The following is a 21,434-nucleotide window of genomic DNA, read 5'->3' as shown; positions in this document are numbered from 1 at the left end:
AAGACCTGTTCGTATAATCTAGGAGGCAAGTAGGACAGAAGTGATGTATGGACTGGGAGGGTGGATGAGGGAAGATATGGCAGAAATACAGTATTAGTTACCATAGCACAGTATAGCTCACAGACGACACTGAGGTCTCATCTTTACCTGGACCCGAACTACAATTCATATATTCTTGTACTTCATGTACAGTCAAACACTGCTTCTCCTGCTGGTGCTTCCTCTGTGTCTGTTTGGTGTGCACGGCCATGGGTACAATGCAGATATTGATGCTGAGCTGCAAGGCAAAATGTTTGGGAGTAAGAGTAGTTTTCTTAATGTCATTTGCAATTATAGATAACATTTCCAAGCAGGACCCTTCCCAGTTGGCCTACAATTATTTAAGATAGGCTGCCTTATTGACGTACAATAGTGCCTGACTCAAATCAACTCAACATCGCTAAAAAGGATCCAATCACAGATGACCTCGGACTTGCGCTGTCTTGACTGACTGAACCAGGCTGCAGGGGAGGATCATCTCAGACCTCTCTATTGCATGCAGGCATCTGCCCTACACAGGATACCAACTGCTCCAGTAGTTCCTCTCCATTCTGGCTGATCTCTTGGAACAAGGGTGAACTTCCGACTTAATTTATGTTCCTCTGAGGGACCGTCCTGCTCCAGAGAATGTTTTTTTGGTACTCTTTACCTAGCACGGCGCCCACGATTTTGATCGTGGTCATCGCAGGTAAAAAAATCGCGGGCATTGAATGCACTAAAAAATCGGGTGCGATGCGACCGACGCGATGCCCGCGATTTCCCATAGGGAACAATGTTAAATGTCTCAATTGACCTGATTTTCCTGTTCAATGCCTCAGATGACACGATTTTTCCATAGGAAACAGTGTTAAATGGCCCACAGAGGCCAAATAGGCACCCTGAAGTGTGAAATGGCCCCCACAATTGTTAACGCCACCCCACGATCAACGTGAACGCGAAGCGTGGCGAGCGCAGCGAGCCCGCGAGGGGCGGCGGTACGCGTCCTACGACCTTTTCATACCCCCACTATCCACGTCGGCGTGGAGTTGAGAATAGAATAGTGTGGCGAGCGCAGCGAGCCACCGAGCCCGAAGCGTGGCGAGGGGACGCGGATACCTCCACAGGTAAACGCGTCCCTTCGCGGGCTTCACAGGTATCCGCGTCCCCTCGCGGGGCTCGCTGAGCTCGCCACGCTTCGGGCTCGCTGCGCTCGCCACACTATTCTATTCTCAACTCCACGCCGACGTGGATAGTGGGGGTATGAAAAGGTCGTAGGACGCGTACTGCCACCCCTCGCGGGCTCGCTGCGCACGCCACGCTTCGGGTTCACGTTGATCGTGGGGTGGCGTTAACAATTGTGGGGGCCATTTCACACTTCAGGGTGCCTATTTGGCCTCTGTGGGCCATTTAACATTGTTTCCTATGGAAAATCGGGTCAATTGAGGCATTGAACAGGAAAAGCGGGTCAATTGAGACATGTAACATTGTTCCCTATGGGAAATCGCGGGCATCGCGTCGGTCGCATCGCACCTGATTTTTTTAGTGCATTCAATGCCCGCGATGGGCGCCCTTCTAGGTAAAGAGTACCGTTTTTTTCTTCAGTGACATCTAATACAAGCTGTGCTATGTCCCCAGAGCATGGGTCCTCAAACTGCGGCCCTCCAGATGTTGTGAAACTACAAATCCCAGCATGCCTTGCCACAGTTTTGCTATAAGGGAGTGTTAAAACTGTGGTAAGGCATGCTGGGATTTGTAGTTTCACAACATATGGAGGGCCGCAGTTTGAGGACCCATGCCCCAGAGGAAGACTGCATTGCTTGTATGATTCAGTGGTCAGTAAGGCACAATCTCAAGTTCATAGTAAGCACTACCCAGAGGCCGCGGTATTCTCTACACAATCAGTCACTTTATCATGGATGAGTAATCTGCGTATATTCCATGGGTGCCTTTGTCTCATTTTATAACATTGTTGTACTCTGAAATTATGCAAATTCTAGTATAGTGGTTCAAAACCTCGGTCCTCAGCACCCCCCAATAGTGCACTTTTTCAGTGTGTACCCATCATTAGCCCAAATCTCAGCACTTCAATTGTACAACCAGAAATTATTCGCACAAGACACAAGCAATGCTCCTTCCGATCTGCACAAGTCTCTTCTCCTTCACGCCCAGTTTATTTATTAAAACAGTGAATTGGATGATGTAAGAACATTCTGGAGGATTATCCTTGGATAAAATAAAAGGATTCTTTTACAGTTGCCAGAATGCTATTGGCGCATCAGGTTTTAAACAGTCGACTGTTTAATTATGCTGTCATATGCGCACAGAACAGTGCGGGACTGCTCATAGATACCAACTAAGTACCGATGCCAGGCAGAACGAATGGAGCACAGAAATGCCACTTGGAAGTAAATAAAGATAAATTCCAATGAAAACCAGTTGTCTTTAAAAGAGATGAGAATAGGGAAGTATGATAGAGGTTTTTACACTCCTAATGGAAATGTAACAAGATTCAGGAGTGAAGCGTTCTTCGGAGGAGAAGTATTAATGGGCCCACATGTCCTAAAGCGGTCGGGTAACAGATTTGGGTGAAAATTTACTTCACTAATGAAGTAAGGGAAGGAAAAGCACGTGAGGGAAGAGGGCCCTGCTCGTGTGAGAGCTTACATTCTAAAGGCTGAATGGAAATGTGTTATTACCCATAGCGAGATATTGGGGGTCATAGAGGTTCCCTTGTTGCAGTTTGGTTTCTAGCCATTGTTAATATGGAGCTGATTTTTATTCTTCTAGATGTTCCCGCTATTTCCTGGCCTCGTGGCCTTTCACTGCTAAGCTGGGAACTTCAAGGAGGTAGCTACAGTCTCCGTGATGAGTGTCACTAGCATCGCAGGAATTCTACAAACTTGTTTACTTCAGTCCAGGGTCACAACTGTCGGGCTGGCCCGACAGCCATGACCTTGTCCTGTGCTCAGCCGGCTCAACTTGAAATCGGCAGACGGGATTCAATGTCCCACCTGCCGAACGCCGAAAAGGGGCATAAACGCGAGATAAGCCCGTGGATTGTCGATCTGTGGCCGGGAGCTCAACAATCTACGGCCGTTCTCAGGAATAGTGGCGGAAGATTGAATACCCCCTTAGCCTCCCCAATATTACCTTGATATGTATGTGTGCATTGCTGGTGTATAGATAGAGGTTTGTTCATATATAACAATGTAATTTTTTACATATGAACATTTCCACTGCACTGAAAATGTTCTGTTTTATGTCAGCATTTGCTTTGCTTTGTATGCCCGCTAAACAAATTCCCAGCGGCAATTTCAGATATATTGTGTTTAATATGTTCCAGATCTTTTACTTAGCTTTTCCTTCAACTTCCAATGTCTATGGATCATTTCATACCTGTCATTTATGGTTGTAATAAACCCATGTGGTCACATTAATTCTGGTTAGGGTTTACGTCTCCCTGGTTCTCCAAAGCTGGAGATGAGAACATTTAGGCAGCCCGGGGTTGTTAGGTGCTTTGCGTGATGAGTGTCATCTTTCCAAAAAAAAAACAATTCATGTAATGTTCTTGCTCATTTGCAGATTGTCTTTGAAAATTGAACCTGGGACCAGCACCCCACGCACTGCGGCCTCTCGGGAGGATCTAGTAGGTGAGGCTTGTTTTTTCACATGTACACAATTTAGATTTTGCCGTAGGGGGAGATTAATTGTATTAACAACTAGGTTCTGTCACAACCATAAAGGCATGTGCAAGGTTGATTTTTCTCTTTGCCCAATCTTTTTGATGGGATGAACTAAATTATACACTTATAGAATTTGACGGCAGATAAGAACCACTTGGCCCATCTAGTCTGCCCCTTTTTTAAACATGTTACCTCAAACCATATTTGATCCTTATTGCTTTGTAAGGAAATCAATATGCTTATCCCAAGCATGTTTAAATTGTACTACTGTATTTGCGTCTACCACCTCTGATGGTAGGCTATTCCACTTATCTACTACTCTTTCTGTGAAGTAATTCTTCCTCACATTTCCCCTGAATCTTCCTCCCTCTAGTTTCAGTGCATGTCCTCGTGTTCTGTTGCTCCTCTTCCTGTGAAGAATGTCTCCCACCTGTACCTTGTTAAAACCCTTGATATATTTGAAAGTTTCTATCATGTCCCCCCTTTCCCTTCTCTGCTCTAAAGTATACATATTAAGAAATCTTAGTCTTTCCTGGTACGTTTTGTGATGTAGGCCATGCTGTATGGTGAATCTTAATAAAATAGAGGTACTCTTTACCTAGAACGGTGCCCATCGCGACCATCGAATGCACTAAAAAATGGGTGCGATGCGATGCCCGCGATGGCTGCGATTTCCCATAGGGACCAATGTTAAAAGTGAGATTGGACGCGATTTTAGTGTTCAATGCCTCAATGCCCGCGATTTTTACATAGGAAACAATGTTAAATGGGCCACAGAGCCCAAATAGTCACCGTGAAGTCTGAAATGGCCCCCACAATTGTTAACGCCACCCCACGATCAACGTCAACCCGAAGCGTGGCGAGCGCAGCGAGCCCGCGAGGGGCAGCGGTACGCGTCCTCCGACCTTTTCATACCCCCACTATCCACGCCGGCGTGGAGTTGAGAATAGAATAGTGTGGCGAGCGCAGCGAGCCACCGAGCCCGAAGCGTGGCGAGCGGACGCGGATACCTTCACAGTTATACACGTCCCCTCGCGGGCTTCCCAGGTGTCCATGGCGACGCGGACACCTGTGAAGCCCGCGAAGGGACGCGTTTACCTTTGAAGGTATCCGCGTCCCCTCGCTGCGCTCGCCTCGCTGCGCTCGCCACACTATTCTATTCTCAACTCCACGCCGACGTGGATAGTGGGGGTATGAAAAGGTCGGAGGACGCGTACCGCCGCCCCTCGCGGGCTCGCTGCGCTCACCACGCTTCGGGTTGACGTTGATCGTGGGGTGGCGTTAACAATTGTGGGGGCCATTTCACAGTTCAAGGGCACTATTAGGGCTCTGTGGCCCATTTAACATTGTTTCCTATGGCCAAATCGCGGGCATTGAGGCATTTAACAGTAAAATCGCGTCCAATCACAGTTTTAACATTGATCCCTATGGGAAAATTGCGGGCATCGCGTCGCACCCGTTTTTTATGTACCCGCGATGCCCGCGATTTTTTACCCCCGACGCCCGCGATGCAAATCGCGGGCGCCGTTCTAGGTAAAGAGTACCTAAATAGAAATCTGTTCAAACCACAAAGAACACCCCCCCCCCCCCCCCCCCCCAGGTAACATTTTTTGGCAGTTGTGTTTCTAATGTGGGCCATATGTCCATGGCACAAATCCCAGATTGCAATCCAATAAATGCAATCGGCATTCAAAGCATGTTAAAATTCCCTGACTTATGGATTCAGATCATCTTTTGGTCCTGATAGGCGAATCAGGAATTCCAACATGTTGGCTTTTTAGAATATTCCAGCATTGGCAGAAGTGGGAACTGGGGTCGTATATCACCTATATGTATATATGGGCGTCATCATTTCAGGTTGTTGTTTTAATTACATTTCTGTGCGATTTCTAAAATCAACTCTATGGATATGTATGTGTATATTTGCTCATACAGCCAGACACACTTTTGTTATATGTTTGATCTTCCTTTTGAGTACTACCTGTAACAAGACTTCTACACATGACACATTGGGGCAGATGTATTAAGCCTGGTGAAGAGAGAAAGTGGAAGGAGATAACACACCAACCAATCAACTCCCAGCTATCATATTTCAAACACAGTTGATTGGCTAGTGCGTTATCGTCTTGCATTTTATGTCCACCTTATCTCTTCAACATGCTTAACCGACCCAATGAGTATTCGTATTATTTTTAAACCTCTCCACTTTGTTTGCCAATCTGTTTTCCTTAAATACTTAATTACTTAATGTGTCTCCATCTCCTGATAGGTCCAGAAGTGGGAGCCTCACCTCAGAGTTCCCGCAAAAGCATTCCAGTAGAAGGAGTGCTGCTACCACCAACACCACCATCTCCTCGAAATCTGATCCCTCTCGGCCACCGCAAATGCCACAGTTTGGGTTATAAGTAAGCGATTCGTGCACTTATATTCAGCTGTAGTGATCTGTGTGGAATGGCTGACTTCGTAGAATTTTGCTAAATCCAGTGGAAAGATGAGCACTGCTTGTTCTCGTGTGCAGTCTCTTCCCAACAGTGGGAACAGATCCAGCTTATTCAGATTGATGAGACACAACAGACCTCCCACATATGTGGCAGATTTGGATGTTGATCCTGTTGTTCAGCCTTTGTGTGCAGCCAACTTCTTCAGTGGTCGAAGTTTTCTTATGTACCTCAGTGCTGACTGCTTTTAGTTATTGCAAATAATTTCTGTTTATCGTCATGTGAAGTGGAGCCTGACCTCCCTTCCTACCTTTTATCTAAGTTAAGTTTGAAGTTCAGATGCGTCCTTCCCCATCTAGCCTCCGTACATGTCATGGCGCACACGGCCCGTGAGAGCCGTCACCTATGCAAATCGGCCAGCTGTATCTGCTTAGGAAAGGCTACGTTACAGTGTTGTCCAGGAAAACATTGTAATGTCGCCACACAGAATGTAGCCATTTTAAGCCGTAATTTCTGCTTTTATTGTCCTATTTACATAATGATTCGTATAAGGTACATTTTCGGGCCAAAAATGCAAGGAAAGATGCTCAGCGTTAAAGTGTGCACCCATGACTAGGCGTGACTAGAAGGGCTCTTTAGTGCGACCCGATTGCCAAAACAAAAGGGGCAATTCAGACCTGCTCACTGCGGTCCGAATTCACTCCCATGTCTGATGGTCAGGGTTTGCACATGGGTGAATATGTGCATGTGCAAACCCCAGTAACGAACGAATTTTGCGAGGGCTGTTCGCTCAATGGTGGACAGGCATGGGGCAGAAGAAGGGAAATGGGGGGCAGGGTGGCTGAAGTCACATGATGTCAGCACCCGCCCCTTTTCAGCTATCTCCATCCAGGATAAAAGTAAGTATTGACTTTTTAATCCATGAACGGAGAAAACAAAAATCATTAGATGGTGAACGTCATTTTCCTGCTCGGTAGGCTGCGTATATACGCAGCCTGGCAAACAGGTCTGAATTGCCTCTAAAATGTGAACGTTTACAATAGTGACCTCGCTTATCCTACCTGTGAACGGGTCACGTTTGCTTATGTGCTGCGATTGCACGTTTTCATGTCCCACACTGCGATCTGTTCACTGTGCCCACACCCATATGATCCTATGTGTAACTGGGGCAATTGCAGGATATGACCAGGTTTGCCATGACTACTGTGTAAAAAGGGAGCGGGCACATCTCTAAATTTGGTTTTCCTGAGTAAATCCAAAGAGCAATAATTGAAGGTAGCAATAGCCAAGAGGTTACTTTTAATTAAGTACATTAAAAATTCACTTCAATTTGTGAGACTTTATGCGAAGTATGATAGTATGAGAGCTGTACTGTGTCATGAAGGCCACTTCTAGTGGTACATACAATCTAGAACGTGGCCTGTACGAGGAAGCATGTCCGATCTACTGTTTGCTCTTGTTTTTAGCTTCATCCATAAAATGAACACAGCTGAGTTTAAAAGTGCAACGTTTCCGAATGCCGGGCCGCGGCACCTCCTCGATGACAGTGTAATGGAGCCACATACACCATCACGAGGGCAAGCAGAAAGCTCCACACTTTCAAGTGGGATATCCATAGGTAAGTGTAAGTATCTGAAGGTGGCCACTAACCCTGGCTTGGTCCTCTTAGCTGCATCCTCGGACTAATTTCAGTGCAGGAATTTGGCTTTAGCAGTAAGTAGAAATGACTACCCCTTACCGGTGGGGACAATAAGAGGTACTTGGAGAGAGGTAAATGCCCCGCAAGTGAATGAGCCCCTTCTGTATGAAATGATGGAACACAAAACACATTCCAGTATAACTATAATTGGAGAAGTCTTATGCAAGCTGTTTATGTGAGCATGGAGAAGCATATGATTGTACTTAGACTAGTTGAAGTTTAATAATAATACTTTTTTATAGAAGTGACAGCGAATTATTAATGTCACATGGAATTGTATAGTGATATAAAATTATTAGAGTAACTGTCGCATGAAGTGCCTGATAATACTGCGTGTTATTGGGCGATTATGGGAACAAGCTCAGGGTAATCCACTTCCTTCATGATAACCAGAGTAGTGTAGATGGTGCGACAGGAAATGTGTTCGCTATGTGTGATGTCATGTACCCAATATTTGTGCCCGGTGCCACACTCTTCAGGTTTCTGCCAGTTTTACCTTGTGTGACAAAATCGCATGTATGTGAACAGGAAGTCTAGGCTAGGAATGGGCAAACTGTGGCCTACACATCCCAGCATGCCTTGCAATAGTTTTAGCAACACTGTGGCAAGGCATGATGGGACTTGTAGTTTCACAACAGCTGCCATAGTTTGACCATAGTCAACTAGCACATTGACAGCTTAGTGCATCATTCATCTGTATTAAAATGTGTCATTTTGCAAAGTTTTACTAAAAATAAATAAAAATATTGAAGATTTTTGTACTGTTTGATGAAAGGATGGTAACCTTCCATACTACAGGATGGTAAATCCAGTGTGACATCACGGTGTCTTCAGGAAAGTCTACGCTTACATAAGACCACAAGGACTCTATTTGATGAGAGGTTAGCACACTGAAGGCAATCATCATAGTGCCCCATCAGTCTGTAGGTGACTGTTGCAATCTGTAGCGATGTGCTGATATGTCTGAGTCCTGTCAGTATGCAGCCTACACAGCAGTGCTGTTTGCTGTTCATAATGGTGCAGAAACCGTACATGACACAACACAAAGCTGTGTGTGACCGTTATGGGTTAACAGCTGATCCTTTTCCATTCCGTTGTATTTAGGGCTTTTGTAATGCGGTTGGAATGTTCATCTGTAGTCAGACATGTGGTTAGATAATTTATATTACCTTTTAATGTGTTACAGTTCCTCTGATTTATATTTACGCGCTCTCTCCATTGCTAGTATACATTCCCTGTTGACTGTCGCTGCTTTTTTCCCCCCCTTTTCCTGAAGGGAGCAGCGATGGCTCTGAGCTCAGTGAGGATATGTCATGGCCTGCGTTTGAAAGGTAAGCCTACATGTATTTGTATACCATGCAATAACACCTACCCGAGCCAATGGAATGAATTGATCTTTTCTTTTATATTCAGCGTTCTATACTATTGGCAAGTTAGCAGAGACGTATGTGGATGTTCTCAAAATGATTTGATACTTAAAAATGCGTGTTTTTTTTCTTCTCCTCAAACTAGAACTTTCTAAAAAAAAAAAAGTAGAAAAGTAGAATGAAGTTGATATTTCACTGAGAGTGGAATATAGAACTGCTATCTCCCCTCCTAGTAGCAGGCCACATACTTTAAGTCTGCATAGAAAACACGTATAGCGCCTCCCATTAAGGTCACCTCCATGCCACTTGTCCATAGGCGCCCCCTACCTGCATGTAAACAAACAGCATGCAGTATAATAGCGTGGAATTGGTCATCTACTTGCTTGAATATGATGTAAGAAGCAACAGTTGATGTGGTTGGGGGTGGGGTTGGGTTACAGGTATTCAGAGAGGGATGTCCTTTTCATGTAAAGCAAAAGGTGAGTTAATAAAGTGCAGTGAGAGACCCTGGTGGTGGAGAAAGGAATTACAAGGGAAAGACTGCAGTTGCTGGTGGTGGTAAATGAATTATGTGGGACCGTGTTAGGAGAAATGAGTTACAGTATTTACACACAGTGGCTAGTAGTGGGAAAGGTCCCCTTTTGTTTCAGCATAGCATGATTTGAACAAATTGCTGTAAATATTTCTATGGGGTTCTGGGTAATGTTAGCAGGACAGCATCACACAGTAGCGGTCTACTGTACATTCAGGGTGCATATCTCCCGCTCCACCACATCCAAATGTCCTTTTCTGTGGAGGCCATTGCAGTACACCAAGCTTGTTGTCATGTTCCTGGAATTGGTTTCAGATGATTTGTGCCATGTTTTAAAACGAACGCGCTGCTTGCAAATGCCTTGGGTTTGTCATACTTTCAGTGAAGGAATAGAAAATTATAATAAGGAGCTTGGGAGAAGTTGGAAATCATGGGTTAAGGTGCACACAGGCGGGAAAGAACCACCACCGTGTGTTTCTGTAGTTCCTCAAATGTGGGAGTTGTCATTTCATTAACGTAACAGTACCTCAAAATACAAAGAGTATTCAGAGATTTGCATGTTACTGGAAAGATGAAACTACCAGTTTTGAAGCAAGAGATTGTAAAAATTAAATTATTGATGTTTTTCTTGAATATTATTTATCTGCACCATGTCCGAACTTACTCTTTGGAAAATACATTTGGTATCAATCCACAATAGCACCACCTAGCTGGGCTCTACGGTACTACTTCAAGTCAGTTTATAAAAGGGGTGATCTTGCTACATTCGTTGGCTGTATGGAATACATTTTGCTAACATTATAATAGAGATTCCCAGCCTGTATTACTGCATTGGCGACCAAGTTACTAATAATCTTATGTGGGCGAACTCCTTTAATATGAATATCCGTGTGTGCTGATGCATGCTGCCTCGGTCATTACCATACCAGATGTGTTTTATGTGTCATATATTTTTGCATTTGCTTGTGTGCCTTAGTTTCTGATATGTCCATGTTAAATGTAACCATGTCAGCCCGCATTCTGCCTGTCCTGTATAAGTCTGAGAGTAACAATCTAACGGAATCCAACAGGAACAGGCTGTACCATTCTCTGGGTCCGATGACACGAGGGACATGGAATGGCTACCGGGGCCCATTGAAGGCCAGCAGGTATAAATGCAGCACTCTGGTGATGGGGTGTGGCACAGGCTGAACACGTCATTTACCTTCTCTCTTGGTTGCTGGGTGCTTTTCTTCTGCTTTGGGAACCTTTCTGTTTGGTGTGTGCCCAATATTCCATTCTCTGCCTCTTTGAATCTGCTGTTTGCTTACAACCTTGTCAATCAAATGACTTTTCTGCATCACAAAAGTTTTTCTCCCTTTTTTTATGTCTGTCTTGTGCTCAGGCTGAGCAGATAAGCAGCTGTCAATCATTTCCGTGTTAAGCAGATTCAAAGTGTGTCCTCTTAGGAAAAGCTTTATATTTTTTACAATCCTAAGCGATTATGTATTTTTTCGCATTCATTTACAATGAAAACATATTGTTATCCGTAATTTGGAGAATAAATACCAATCACAATAAACGTGCTAAAAGGGACATATCCATAAATTCCTATAAAGCAGCAGAAAACATATGAAAGTATTGTATATATTGAAGGGCGCAAAGGAAATGAGCAATGGTTGTTGGTTAAAGGTTGTGATGGTCGGGTGGGGGCATTGTGTGGTGTCCTTCCAAGAGTTACTACTGGGGTATGGTACCTAATGCAGGTGTCGACCTTCAGGTGTGTCGACCTTGATGCATGTCTACCTTCAGTCTGTCGATGCTATGATCCATACCCGTATACAGCTAGATGTCCACCTTCAGCATATATAGACACGGCATCACTGTGTGTCTGAATAGCCAACACCCCCCATTCCGACTATAAAGATTGCTCTGGTACTGGGATGTGATAAAACTACCCTGGAACTGCCCTCATGGAAGGTAGAAACTCTTGCACTCTGGTCTTTAACCTTAGGAATGATGTGGACCCACATGAGGAGGTCACCTAGTTGGGGTAGGTGGGCACATATTTTGACCTGAATTTTACTTAAATGGCAGACTTTGTTATAACTGATTAGCAGTGTTCTTGGTACTTATAGGGGCCTACACACATAACAATGAACATTCTCGGCTATGCTAGATCGCTCAGCACACAGAGCTAAACAGCATTGTGCCACTGAACGATCTGTCAGAACCAGGTTCTCTGTGAAAACACTGTCCTGACCCCGACTATTAACTCCATCTATCCATCATACTGGATATTAATCACTGGGGCGATAGCGACGCACGGGGCTGTGGATCGCTATGCACCTAAACATGGAGCAATAAAGTGACATTTTCTAAGTGATCTAGAAAATTCCCTTTAATCGCTGTGTGTGTGTGCCCCATAAGCGTGTGCGCCTGCATTTTCTCTTTTCTCTATGCGGCAGAAGCTTTTTCCTTTAATTTTATGGCCCAGATAACTGGATTTTGCATGACATGTAGTAAGTGGCATCTATAGCGGTGGGGAGGTTTCTTTGTGTATGTCCCGGATGCATATACAGGGCTCACTAAGGAGCAGTGCCCATTTCCATGTAGTTCAAAAGGGTTCTAAGCACGTTGTAGAACTTGCAGAATAGGTTTCCAGACTGTCACCTATTTCCAGAAGTCTCCTCCTTGGCCTGTCTGTGTTCTATTTGTAGAACATGGCCCCTGTTGTCACACTGCATTTGTTGTAATGGTATTTCAGTTTTCCCTGTCTGGCTGTCAGAACGCCACAAGCTACACGATAGTATCTATTATTACAGAGTGTATTGCACAGAAGCTTGTGAAGCCTCAGCGTATAGGATCTTCACATTATTAATGGTCCTTGTCATGGAGGTTACCGGTAAGGTCCTGTGTTATTGAAAGCAGACGTGCTATTATGGCTGTCATGTTATATAGTGTGTCTTGAGATGGTACCACTGATCAAATGCAGATGGCTGAGTAGATAGAGGGAGCGCTTCCTTCCTGATTAGGGCTGTACTCCCTGTTCATTGGTGGAGACATTTCTCTAAATTGTTATTGATACAAGTATTATCAATCAGCTGTGAGGCATAGAAGGGAATTCGCACCTGATCACGTGGCCATGAAATCGCAGCGGCCAGTGTTCACTTGGACTCCACCCTGCTAGATAGAAATCCCGCCTTGCGAATTAAAGTCCAAAACCCATTTTAATAGGCTCGCCATTGAATTATTCTTACAGTGTGCACCAGTCATTGCAGGCCAGAGAATGACTAGCCAGAGACTGAAAAAAGGGCATATCCGGCCTGGAGCCGACGTTGCACACCGTCCCCTAAAACCTCCCCTCAGGCCACCCCTAAGGGGAGGCACGCCTAATGAAGAAAAGAGAAAACTGCGCTTTTTGAGGAAAGATAAAGTTTCACACAGCGTGTATTAAAATTAAAACATTTCTTAGCAACAACTTACACATAATAATGAAGTTGAGATAAAAAAGAAAATTGTTAAATTATAACAGTAATAGTGATCTCTGACTTTCAATAAATTGTTAAGGGAGTAGACACCCCTATTTTTCCGCTAGGATAGGTCCTGCGTCTTTAATTTTGCAGATGGATGATAGCCCTCTGGAGTGATGGCAGCTGCTGCTTGTCCTGAGCTCACAATTGTTGCTCTAAAGTTTATCTACAAGTCCTGGTTCAGGGGACCATAAATTTGATTTGTAATCCACAATGATGGTAGGAGAGGATGGGGTGTCTGGTGCCTATCATGTCCCCCGTAGTGCCAGTTCCATATCATGTCCCCCAGTAGTGCCAGTTCCATATCATGTCCCCCAGTAGTGCCAGTTCCATATCATGTCCCCCAGTAGTGCCAGTTCCATATCATGTCCCCCAGTAGTGCCAGTTCCATATCATGTCCCCCAGTAGTGCCAGTTCCATATCATGTCCCCCAGTAGTGCCAGTTCCATATCATGTCCCCCAGTAGTGCCAGTTCCATATCATGTCCCCCAGTAGTGCCAGTTCCATATCATGTCCCCCAGTAGTGCCAGTTCCATATCATGTCCCCCAGTAGTGCCAGTTCCATAGTAGTTCTTTTATCAAAAAAAAAGTAATTCTGGAAAACTATGGTTTTCGGAATATTTTGCATAACGTATATTTGGATAAGGGATACTAAACCTGTATAGTCAAAATCAATTAGTATGTTTACTAAAGGCTGACTCATGAATTTCAAATCTCTAAATCGATGTCGTACTTCCAGAGCTAAAACACGTTTACTAACATTTAAAAATTATAAATAAAAATCATCTGTTCGTAAATGTTTGTTTCAGCTCCTCAAACCGACCAGTGATTGAGATTGGTTTGTATTATTTTAAAAAGCTGACAGTACATTACTGATTCTTCGGCCTTCTCAGAGGCTGTTGCACTGTTATGTAGGGTACACACTAAAACGATTTGGCCCAAAATTACCCAATTTAGATACAGATCTTGACCAATTGTATGTAAATTAGGCATGTTTTGGGCCATTTCTGATCCGATCCAATGTGTGGCCCCACGGGTCGTTTTTTAGATCCTACCTGCAGCAGGTAGGATCTGTAAACGACCATTCTATTGGGTACAGGTCGTGATCGGATTGGATGCAGATCGTGAGCGGGTCGTGAGCTCCACAGATCATGACCGAGTCGCGCGATCATCTTATGACCCGAGAGAGCGAGGGTGTGAGGGAGATACAGGGAGTGAGAGAGGGTGCAAAAGAGAGGCAGGGAGTGAGAGAGGGTGCAAACGAGAGAAAGGGAGTGCAAGAGGGTATGAGGGAGATACAGAAAGTGAGAGTGTGTGAGGGAGAAAAGTAGTCATGGAGCAACAGAGAAAGAGAGAGAGGAGAAAAGAGGCTTGGGGCAGAGCAAAATAGAGAAGTAAGAAGGAGAGGGAGTTCAAAAGTGCTGAGAGAAGGAGCAGGGGAAGAGCAGGGACTAGGAAGAGAGAAAGGGAAGAGAGAGTAGGAGAAAGAGCTGGGGTGTGGGAGAGGGGGCACAGTAGACAAAAAGAAAGGGTGATCCAAAAAAAGGGAGAGAGCAAAAAAGTAGAAAGATGGAGGGAGAGAAAAAGATGAAAGAGATGGGGTGAGAGAAAAAGATGAAAGAGATGGGGTGCGAGAAAAAGATGAAAGAGATGGAGGGAGAGAAAGATGAGAGATGGGGTGAGAGAAAAAGATTAAAGAGATGGGGTGAGAGAAAAAGATGAGAGATGGGGTGAGAGAAAAAGATGAGAGATGGGGTGAGAGAAAAAGATGAGAGATGGGGTGAGAGAAAAAGATGAAAGAGATGGGGCGAGAGAAAAAGATGAAAGAGATGGGGCGAGAGAAAAAGATGAAAGAGGGAGGGAGAGAAAAATAAGGAAGAGACATCAGAAGAGAAAAAGGAGGGAGGGGATGAGAAATGGGGGTGGGGAGAAAAAAGGGGAGAGGGGGTGTGAGAGAGATGGAGGGGGAGGCAAGGAAGGGGTTAGTTAGGGGAGAGGATGGAGAGCAGATGTGTAAAAGGGGTACATCCCCCCCCCCCTTACACACACACACACCAGTATAAGTGGCCTGGGTACATCTGGTACTGGTAGTGCCGGGTCTCACATTTACCAGCAGTGACCCCGGTTCTCTTTGGCAGCTTCGGTGACAGATCTCCTGGGCAACTGCAGCACCGGGTCAGTTTCCCACACAACAGCGGCAGCCGCGGGTCCCCTGAGCAGCTGCAGCGCTGTCTCCCACACAACAGCGGCAGCCGCGGGTCCCCTGGGCAGCTGCAGCGCCGGCTACATCTCCCACTGGTAACAGGAAAAGGTGCAGTTACACTTCTGTCCATGATTGCGCTACTCTGCGGTTACAAGTAACACTGATATTTTGATACAATGCAACATATTGTAGTTAGGCCATTTCACAAATCTGTCCTTGTAGACGTGATCTTACAGACATTGCGGATCTCCTTACAGAGTGATACAGCTCCGTTTATCCAATTGTTGCCCTTCTAATTGTCTACTGAAGTTTCAACAGAACATTTATAAAATACAAAGTTATTTGCAAGCTTTCTCCAGCAAGCAAAGTTTGATGTGGCAGTGAGTTATGTCTGTTCACAAGCAGCTACATATATGTAGTCCACAATGGTCAGATAGCTGTATTGCTCAAACATGTAAATCTACTATAGCAACCAGAGTCTACACACAGTAGTTGGTTAAATGCTTATTACTGATTGGTTTATGTGGTTTTGCTTCTTTGAACATTGTTGGGGGGGGGTTCATTTTTTTGCAGCAGCTGGGGGCTATTCAATTAGCTCCACAGGCTGCCGTTAACACTATTTATCTGGGATTTCTTAAAAATAAAGCTATCTCTATATATGTCTAGTGTCCGCTTATCCTGGATTTTGGGTGTTATCGCCCTTTAACATGCTAATTTACTGGTCAGGAAAAAAGAGCACTGATTAAATAGCCCGAGGCGGCCACCCTTTTTCACATACTCTTAAATTACCACCTCTACCAGAATTGCCTATATATATATATATATATATATATATATATATATATATATATATATATATATATATATATATATATATATATATATATATATATATATATATATATATATATACGGCATGGTCTCCTGATTGGGAATAAGGTTTGGGTTTGTGCTGGTGTTTCTGCATTTCATAAACATTTTAACATTTTAGTCTTGTGGCAATTCAGACTTGTGATGGATCGCATGAAAAGTATCAGATCACAGCTCCTTTAACTGCAATGCAAGGCACATCCCCATGCACCCCGCATCACAATCGCAGATCAGACTGGCTGCCAGGAATATTTATTGCAGCCCTTGCTGGGATTTCATACGAAACATTGTATGCAAAAGGACTGCATTCGATGAATCTAATGCGATCCAGCCACCCGGGAGCTGCTGCTTGAGCGGAACGCATGTGATACCTCCCACTAGTGGATGAAGGCCTTTAGACATTAAAGTGAAAATAAACTCCAGATAATTAATTCTCTCCTCACTTAGGGGGTATGCAATCTGGGATCACGGCTGTCTATCCCCGCTGACAGCCGTGATCCAGGCCCGTAGATCGACCGCATAACGACAGACAGGATTCAATGTCCCGCCTGCCGATGGGCGCAAAAACGGCCGTCGATTGACGATCTGTGGCCTGGATCACAACAATCCACAGCCGTTATCGGCAGAACGGGCCCGACAGCTTCTGAAGTCGGGCCAGTTCTGCCGTGATCCTGCATCAATGCTGTCTTTAATGACAGCATTGAATAGGGAGCTGCCGCTATTTCCCGCGTCGGAAATAGCGGCGGCACATTGCATACCTCCCTTATACTCCCGTGTATCTGGCATCTGTTTTTGAAGCAATTATTAATTTTGATAATTATTTGCTGAATTTAAAGTCTTTGCTTTTGTTGGCCATTGTCTGTCATCTTCCAGAATACAGTCAACCAACTAAAGTGACTGATGCTTTGCTCTAATACAGGTGTGATCAATTACATGGGTTTAAGCAGGTTACAGTGCTCCTTGATATTTTTTAGGTTAAATGATCAGGAGTAAAGAATCATTTCAAATTATGGCAACGTGTAGTAAGCAACCTCATAAAGATAGAGTGCGTAACTGAATTCTTCTGACATCCAATGATGATAATAGTATAATATCAATGTCAGGATACATTATAAAAATGACCAGGTTAGAATGCCGTTATGTCCTCATGTAACATGTAGACATACATAGTGCATGTTGATAGCATTAAAATTCCATGTCAACATTTTGACTTTTTCATTTAGGCTTCGGCTAATAGTGGAAAATGGCATGACGACATTATGGCCACGTTGTCAGTTCTGTGTGTTGACATGTTACCTGTTGACATTCTGATTTGTCAGCCATACCGCACCATTAAAAACTTGTGCGACATACATAATAATGGACATTTTGTAGATCCGAATCCTTGTCCCATGGTATGATTTACTTTTGATTTGATGTGACCACGCCCTTGGTATAAACACAAGGGGATCTTTTGAAGATGTCCGTGCACCCTTCCTTTGTAGGAGACCACATGCTCTGCTTTCCGTGCGCAGACTCAGGATCTCATCCCTAACTCGGAGCTGCGTTCATCTGCGCAGTTCTAGGCAAGTCTCTTATATGTAATGCCCATTATCGACATCCATTATTAACCAGGATTTGGACTAGCAGTGCATTGTGTGGTTCATTGATAACCAACTAAAACTCATTTATTTTATTTACTTTTTTTTTTTACTTTAATAATGAGGTTGTGTTTGTACTGTCTTATTTTTCTGATCAGAAAATAATGGCCGTGCCAGGTCATATGACATCAGTCCACGATAAAATGGCTCCGTTCTTGTTAGCCTTTTGATCATTGTGTGCCATAATGTCAACATTATGGCATCTCCCAGTTACTATCACTTGTAAGTATGATAGCAAATCCCAGTTGTGCCCAGTGATAACACATTTCGTATCACAACTGACCTAGAAACGGTGCCATCATATCTCCAAAAAATTAATGTGTAATTGTTTAAATTGTGAAATGATTGTACAAAGCCAATTATAGTGGATGTTTGTATAATTGGCTACATTTCAAAACTTAATGTAATCTGATTGGTTGAAGGCTTACATGGAACTCTGTGCAGGCCTGTATTCTGATGTCACATGACCAGCAGCATGGCTTCTGATCTCCCTATAGCTTTTGTGTGCTGTGTATTCAAAGCTGCATTTGACACACATCAAATACACCATTCATTTGATGTCTGTCCCATGCAGATGCCTGACATAGTCATTTCTCTTTCCGCCGGCTGTTCTCCAAGATACTGGTCGGAATCTAGTACTGGAAGCAGAGATCCGGTGCCAGTGAGAAACCAGAGCCAAATTCTTCCTAACAATGCTGGTTGGTGTCTTTTTGCAGCTCTGCAGAGTCGACGGAACTGGCAGTGCATTCATATTCTGGAGCGGTGACTGTACAGGGGGTTCTGCGAAGGAAGACATTATTAAAAGAAGGCAAAAAGCCAACAGTAAGAAATCTATTTATCTAACTGATAATCTCCAGCTACTATTGCTCTGCCATCTCCACTGTCATGCAGGTCAAATAGAATTTTAAGAGTTCATCCCTACCTTACTTATGTGTACACCCAGCTTATGAAGTATCCATTCCATAGTCATTTCTATAGACCGCAAAAGCAACAAGACATCACGCCGATTCTTAAAATAGATTTGGTGGCATTTTGAATGTTACTTGTAAGTTGCAGGTCACAGTAGTCCCTGGGACTAATTCTGCGGTGAGAGCAAGTATCTTTGAACTTTTATGAAGCCATGTTGCACTGCAAGGGGCATATGTTTAACCTGCAGAAATTTAGGTGTGGGAGGGTGGTGTCCAAACCCAAATCTGAATTTGCTCCGAACTCAAAATAAGCCCCTCTATCTTTAACCCTGCAAATAATGTAATACTGTGCATTGGTAATATATAAGAAAAAAAAATGACTTTCCTGTTATTTGTCCCATGTGAACAACTCCTTGTATGAACCTTAGCCTAACCCTAACTCTGTTGTGTCAGAACATGAATAATTAAATAATCATTTACTATCCAAAACCTCCACGGAGTCAAAATTCAGGGCCACAGTGATGGCAGAAGATGTCACATTCCCTGTTGATAGTAATAACATTTTCCGTTTAGGGTTTTGGTGCCCATTTTCCAATACAGAATAATGTTCCATTGATTACATGGTGTAAATGTTAGCACTCATGTAATGTGTACTCTGTACGCAGGTTGCATCTTGGAGCAAGTACTGGGCAGTACTGTGCGGGGCACAGCTCATCTACTATGCAGCGAAATCTCTGAAAGCCACAGACAGGAAACACGTAAGTAATAATGACTAGTCCTTAGTAGGCATACTGTGCGTTAAGAGTATTTTTCAGATTTGTCAAATGAAAAATCTATACAAGAACTATACATAAAATTGAATGCTGTAAAGTAGGACTGCAATGGGGGAGGGGCCCCGTATAGACCCCGGGCTCCTACCACGAGCCAGGCTGTGCAACCATAGTTGCCCGCTGCACAGCAAGGACTTCTTATAAACAATCCTTCTCTGTGCATCAGCCCTCGTTCCTACAGATACATGGAGCCGCACCTAATGTGTGACATCACATAGGGGTGCAATGACGCAGCGGAATACCATGCCCTGGAGCAAAGATTGCAGAGGATGGGACAGAAACCACAGCCAAAAAAGATAGTAATACCCCTTTCACATTGAAACCGCAGGGATGTGCCAGGGGTTTGGATGCTTGTTTGTCCCGGGAGCGACCCCGCAATTGGGCGAACTGCAGCTCACAACTTATTGCTGGGTCGCTGACATCATCCAGGCTGCGGAGCGACAGTCGGGGTCAGGGGAGGAGGCATCCGTAAGATGACACTGCTGCATCCTCCATAGAAGTGAACGGGACTTGGGTCGCTTGACCCAGGTTACCCGTTCACACTGCCTAGAAACCCTGGTCTGACCTGGGAATAACACTGGGTATATCCCGGGTCAGATTGCCCGGTTGCTACACCCTGGATATTTGGCAGGGCTCCTTCACACCTCATGCCAACCCGGCAACAACCCAGGATCGACCCAGGTTATTTTTGCGGTGTGAAAGGGGTAAAAGTAATTTTTAAAAAATTAAATGGGACACCCTCCTAGTAGGAAGTAGGGATAAGGTGGCAGCTTCTTGTTTTGTCATTTCCAGGCCCCACAATTTGTGATGGCTGCCAAGTTATCCATTCCAAAATACATATTTTAAGAGAACTGTGCTCTAAATATATATTTTTAATATATACCTTTGGACAATGAATATGTACAACCACACAGATAATGGGCTCCAAATTATGATGAGGGAATATGGTCCCCCAAATCTAACTCTCTCTGCACATGGTACATACGTCCCATCTGCAGTGCACATGGTCTTGCCCTGCTGAGAAAGATTTTGCAATCAACTCTGAATCAGGGCCCGAAGCCAACAAATATTTAGCCTATGTACTGTTCTGTGCAGGGGTCCAAAACATGTTCATGGTGTATCTCTGAGTCTAGGGGGCAGGTTTATAGTTGTGGAGATTTTGCCCATAGCACCTTCTAGAAGGTAGGTAGAATCGTGTTGCCATGTGCAGCATGTGTACGTCTATAATGCTGCATTTTAGTAAAGCTGTTTGGGAGAAAGGGGCCAGTAATTGGAAGCGTGTTTAGGTAAAACATCTGCAGACATCTCTCCTTTATATGTATATAACCTATTTCTTGTGGTCCTACTGTACGTGTATGTACATAACTTGCAGCCCTAATCACTGCACATGTGGGGAAAACAGATGGATGACCATCTCTCTTTCACTCCGTGGGGGACTTTCAAATGGGAGTTTGTGAACTATTAATGCCTACAGAATATGTTTGACAATAATGTGCTGTAATCCTTTTAATAGCTGAAATGGCTCCTGGTTGTGCTGATTACACCTGCATTAGATTGGTGCTAATGTTATAAATTCAAGGACGACGAGCAATAAGGATTTGGGTACTTATGTAGTATCTGGGCGCCCGATTTAAAAATCGGGTCAGATCGGGCGCATCGCATGCGACCAAATCGGATGCGATGCGATGGACCCGATTTTTCCATAGGATTCAATGTTAAAATGGTCTGAGTCCA

The 21,434-nt window shown here is 44.2% G+C and overlaps 1 protein-coding gene across 8 annotated transcripts in view; it reads left to right on the top strand.

Moving 5' to 3' along the window:
* The window catches only part of RALGPS2 (Ral GEF with PH domain and SH3 binding motif 2), a 149,807-nt gene that overhangs the window by 115,847 nt on the left and 12,526 nt on the right, over positions 1-21,434 (top strand). Inside the window, exons 11-18 of one of the 8 annotated variants that reach the window (XM_083157231.1) lie at positions 3,601-3,668; positions 5,971-6,106; positions 7,606-7,763; positions 9,115-9,169; positions 10,808-10,885; positions 17,807-17,887; positions 18,679-18,784; positions 19,536-19,628. In XM_083157231.1, the coding sequence (XP_083013357.1) occupies positions 3,601-3,668; positions 5,971-6,106; positions 7,606-7,763; positions 9,115-9,169; positions 10,808-10,885; positions 17,807-17,887; positions 18,679-18,784; positions 19,536-19,628 (775 nt within the window). The remainder of the gene's footprint in view (positions 1-3,600; positions 3,669-5,970; positions 6,107-7,605; positions 7,764-9,114; positions 9,170-10,807; positions 10,886-17,806; positions 17,888-18,678; positions 18,785-19,535; positions 19,629-21,434) is intronic. The other 7 variants (XM_083157232.1, XM_083157233.1, XM_083157235.1 and 4 more) reach the window with 7 other exon arrangements.

The sequence above is a fragment of the Crinia signifera genome, chromosome 8 (assembly GCF_055691185.1).
Source record: "Crinia signifera chromosome 8, ASM5569118v1, whole genome shotgun sequence".
NCBI classification, from domain to species: Eukaryota; Metazoa; Chordata; class Amphibia; order Anura; family Myobatrachidae; genus Crinia; species Crinia signifera.
Note: the sequence above shows the minus strand (reverse complement) of the source record. Positions and strands in the feature narration are given on the sequence as shown.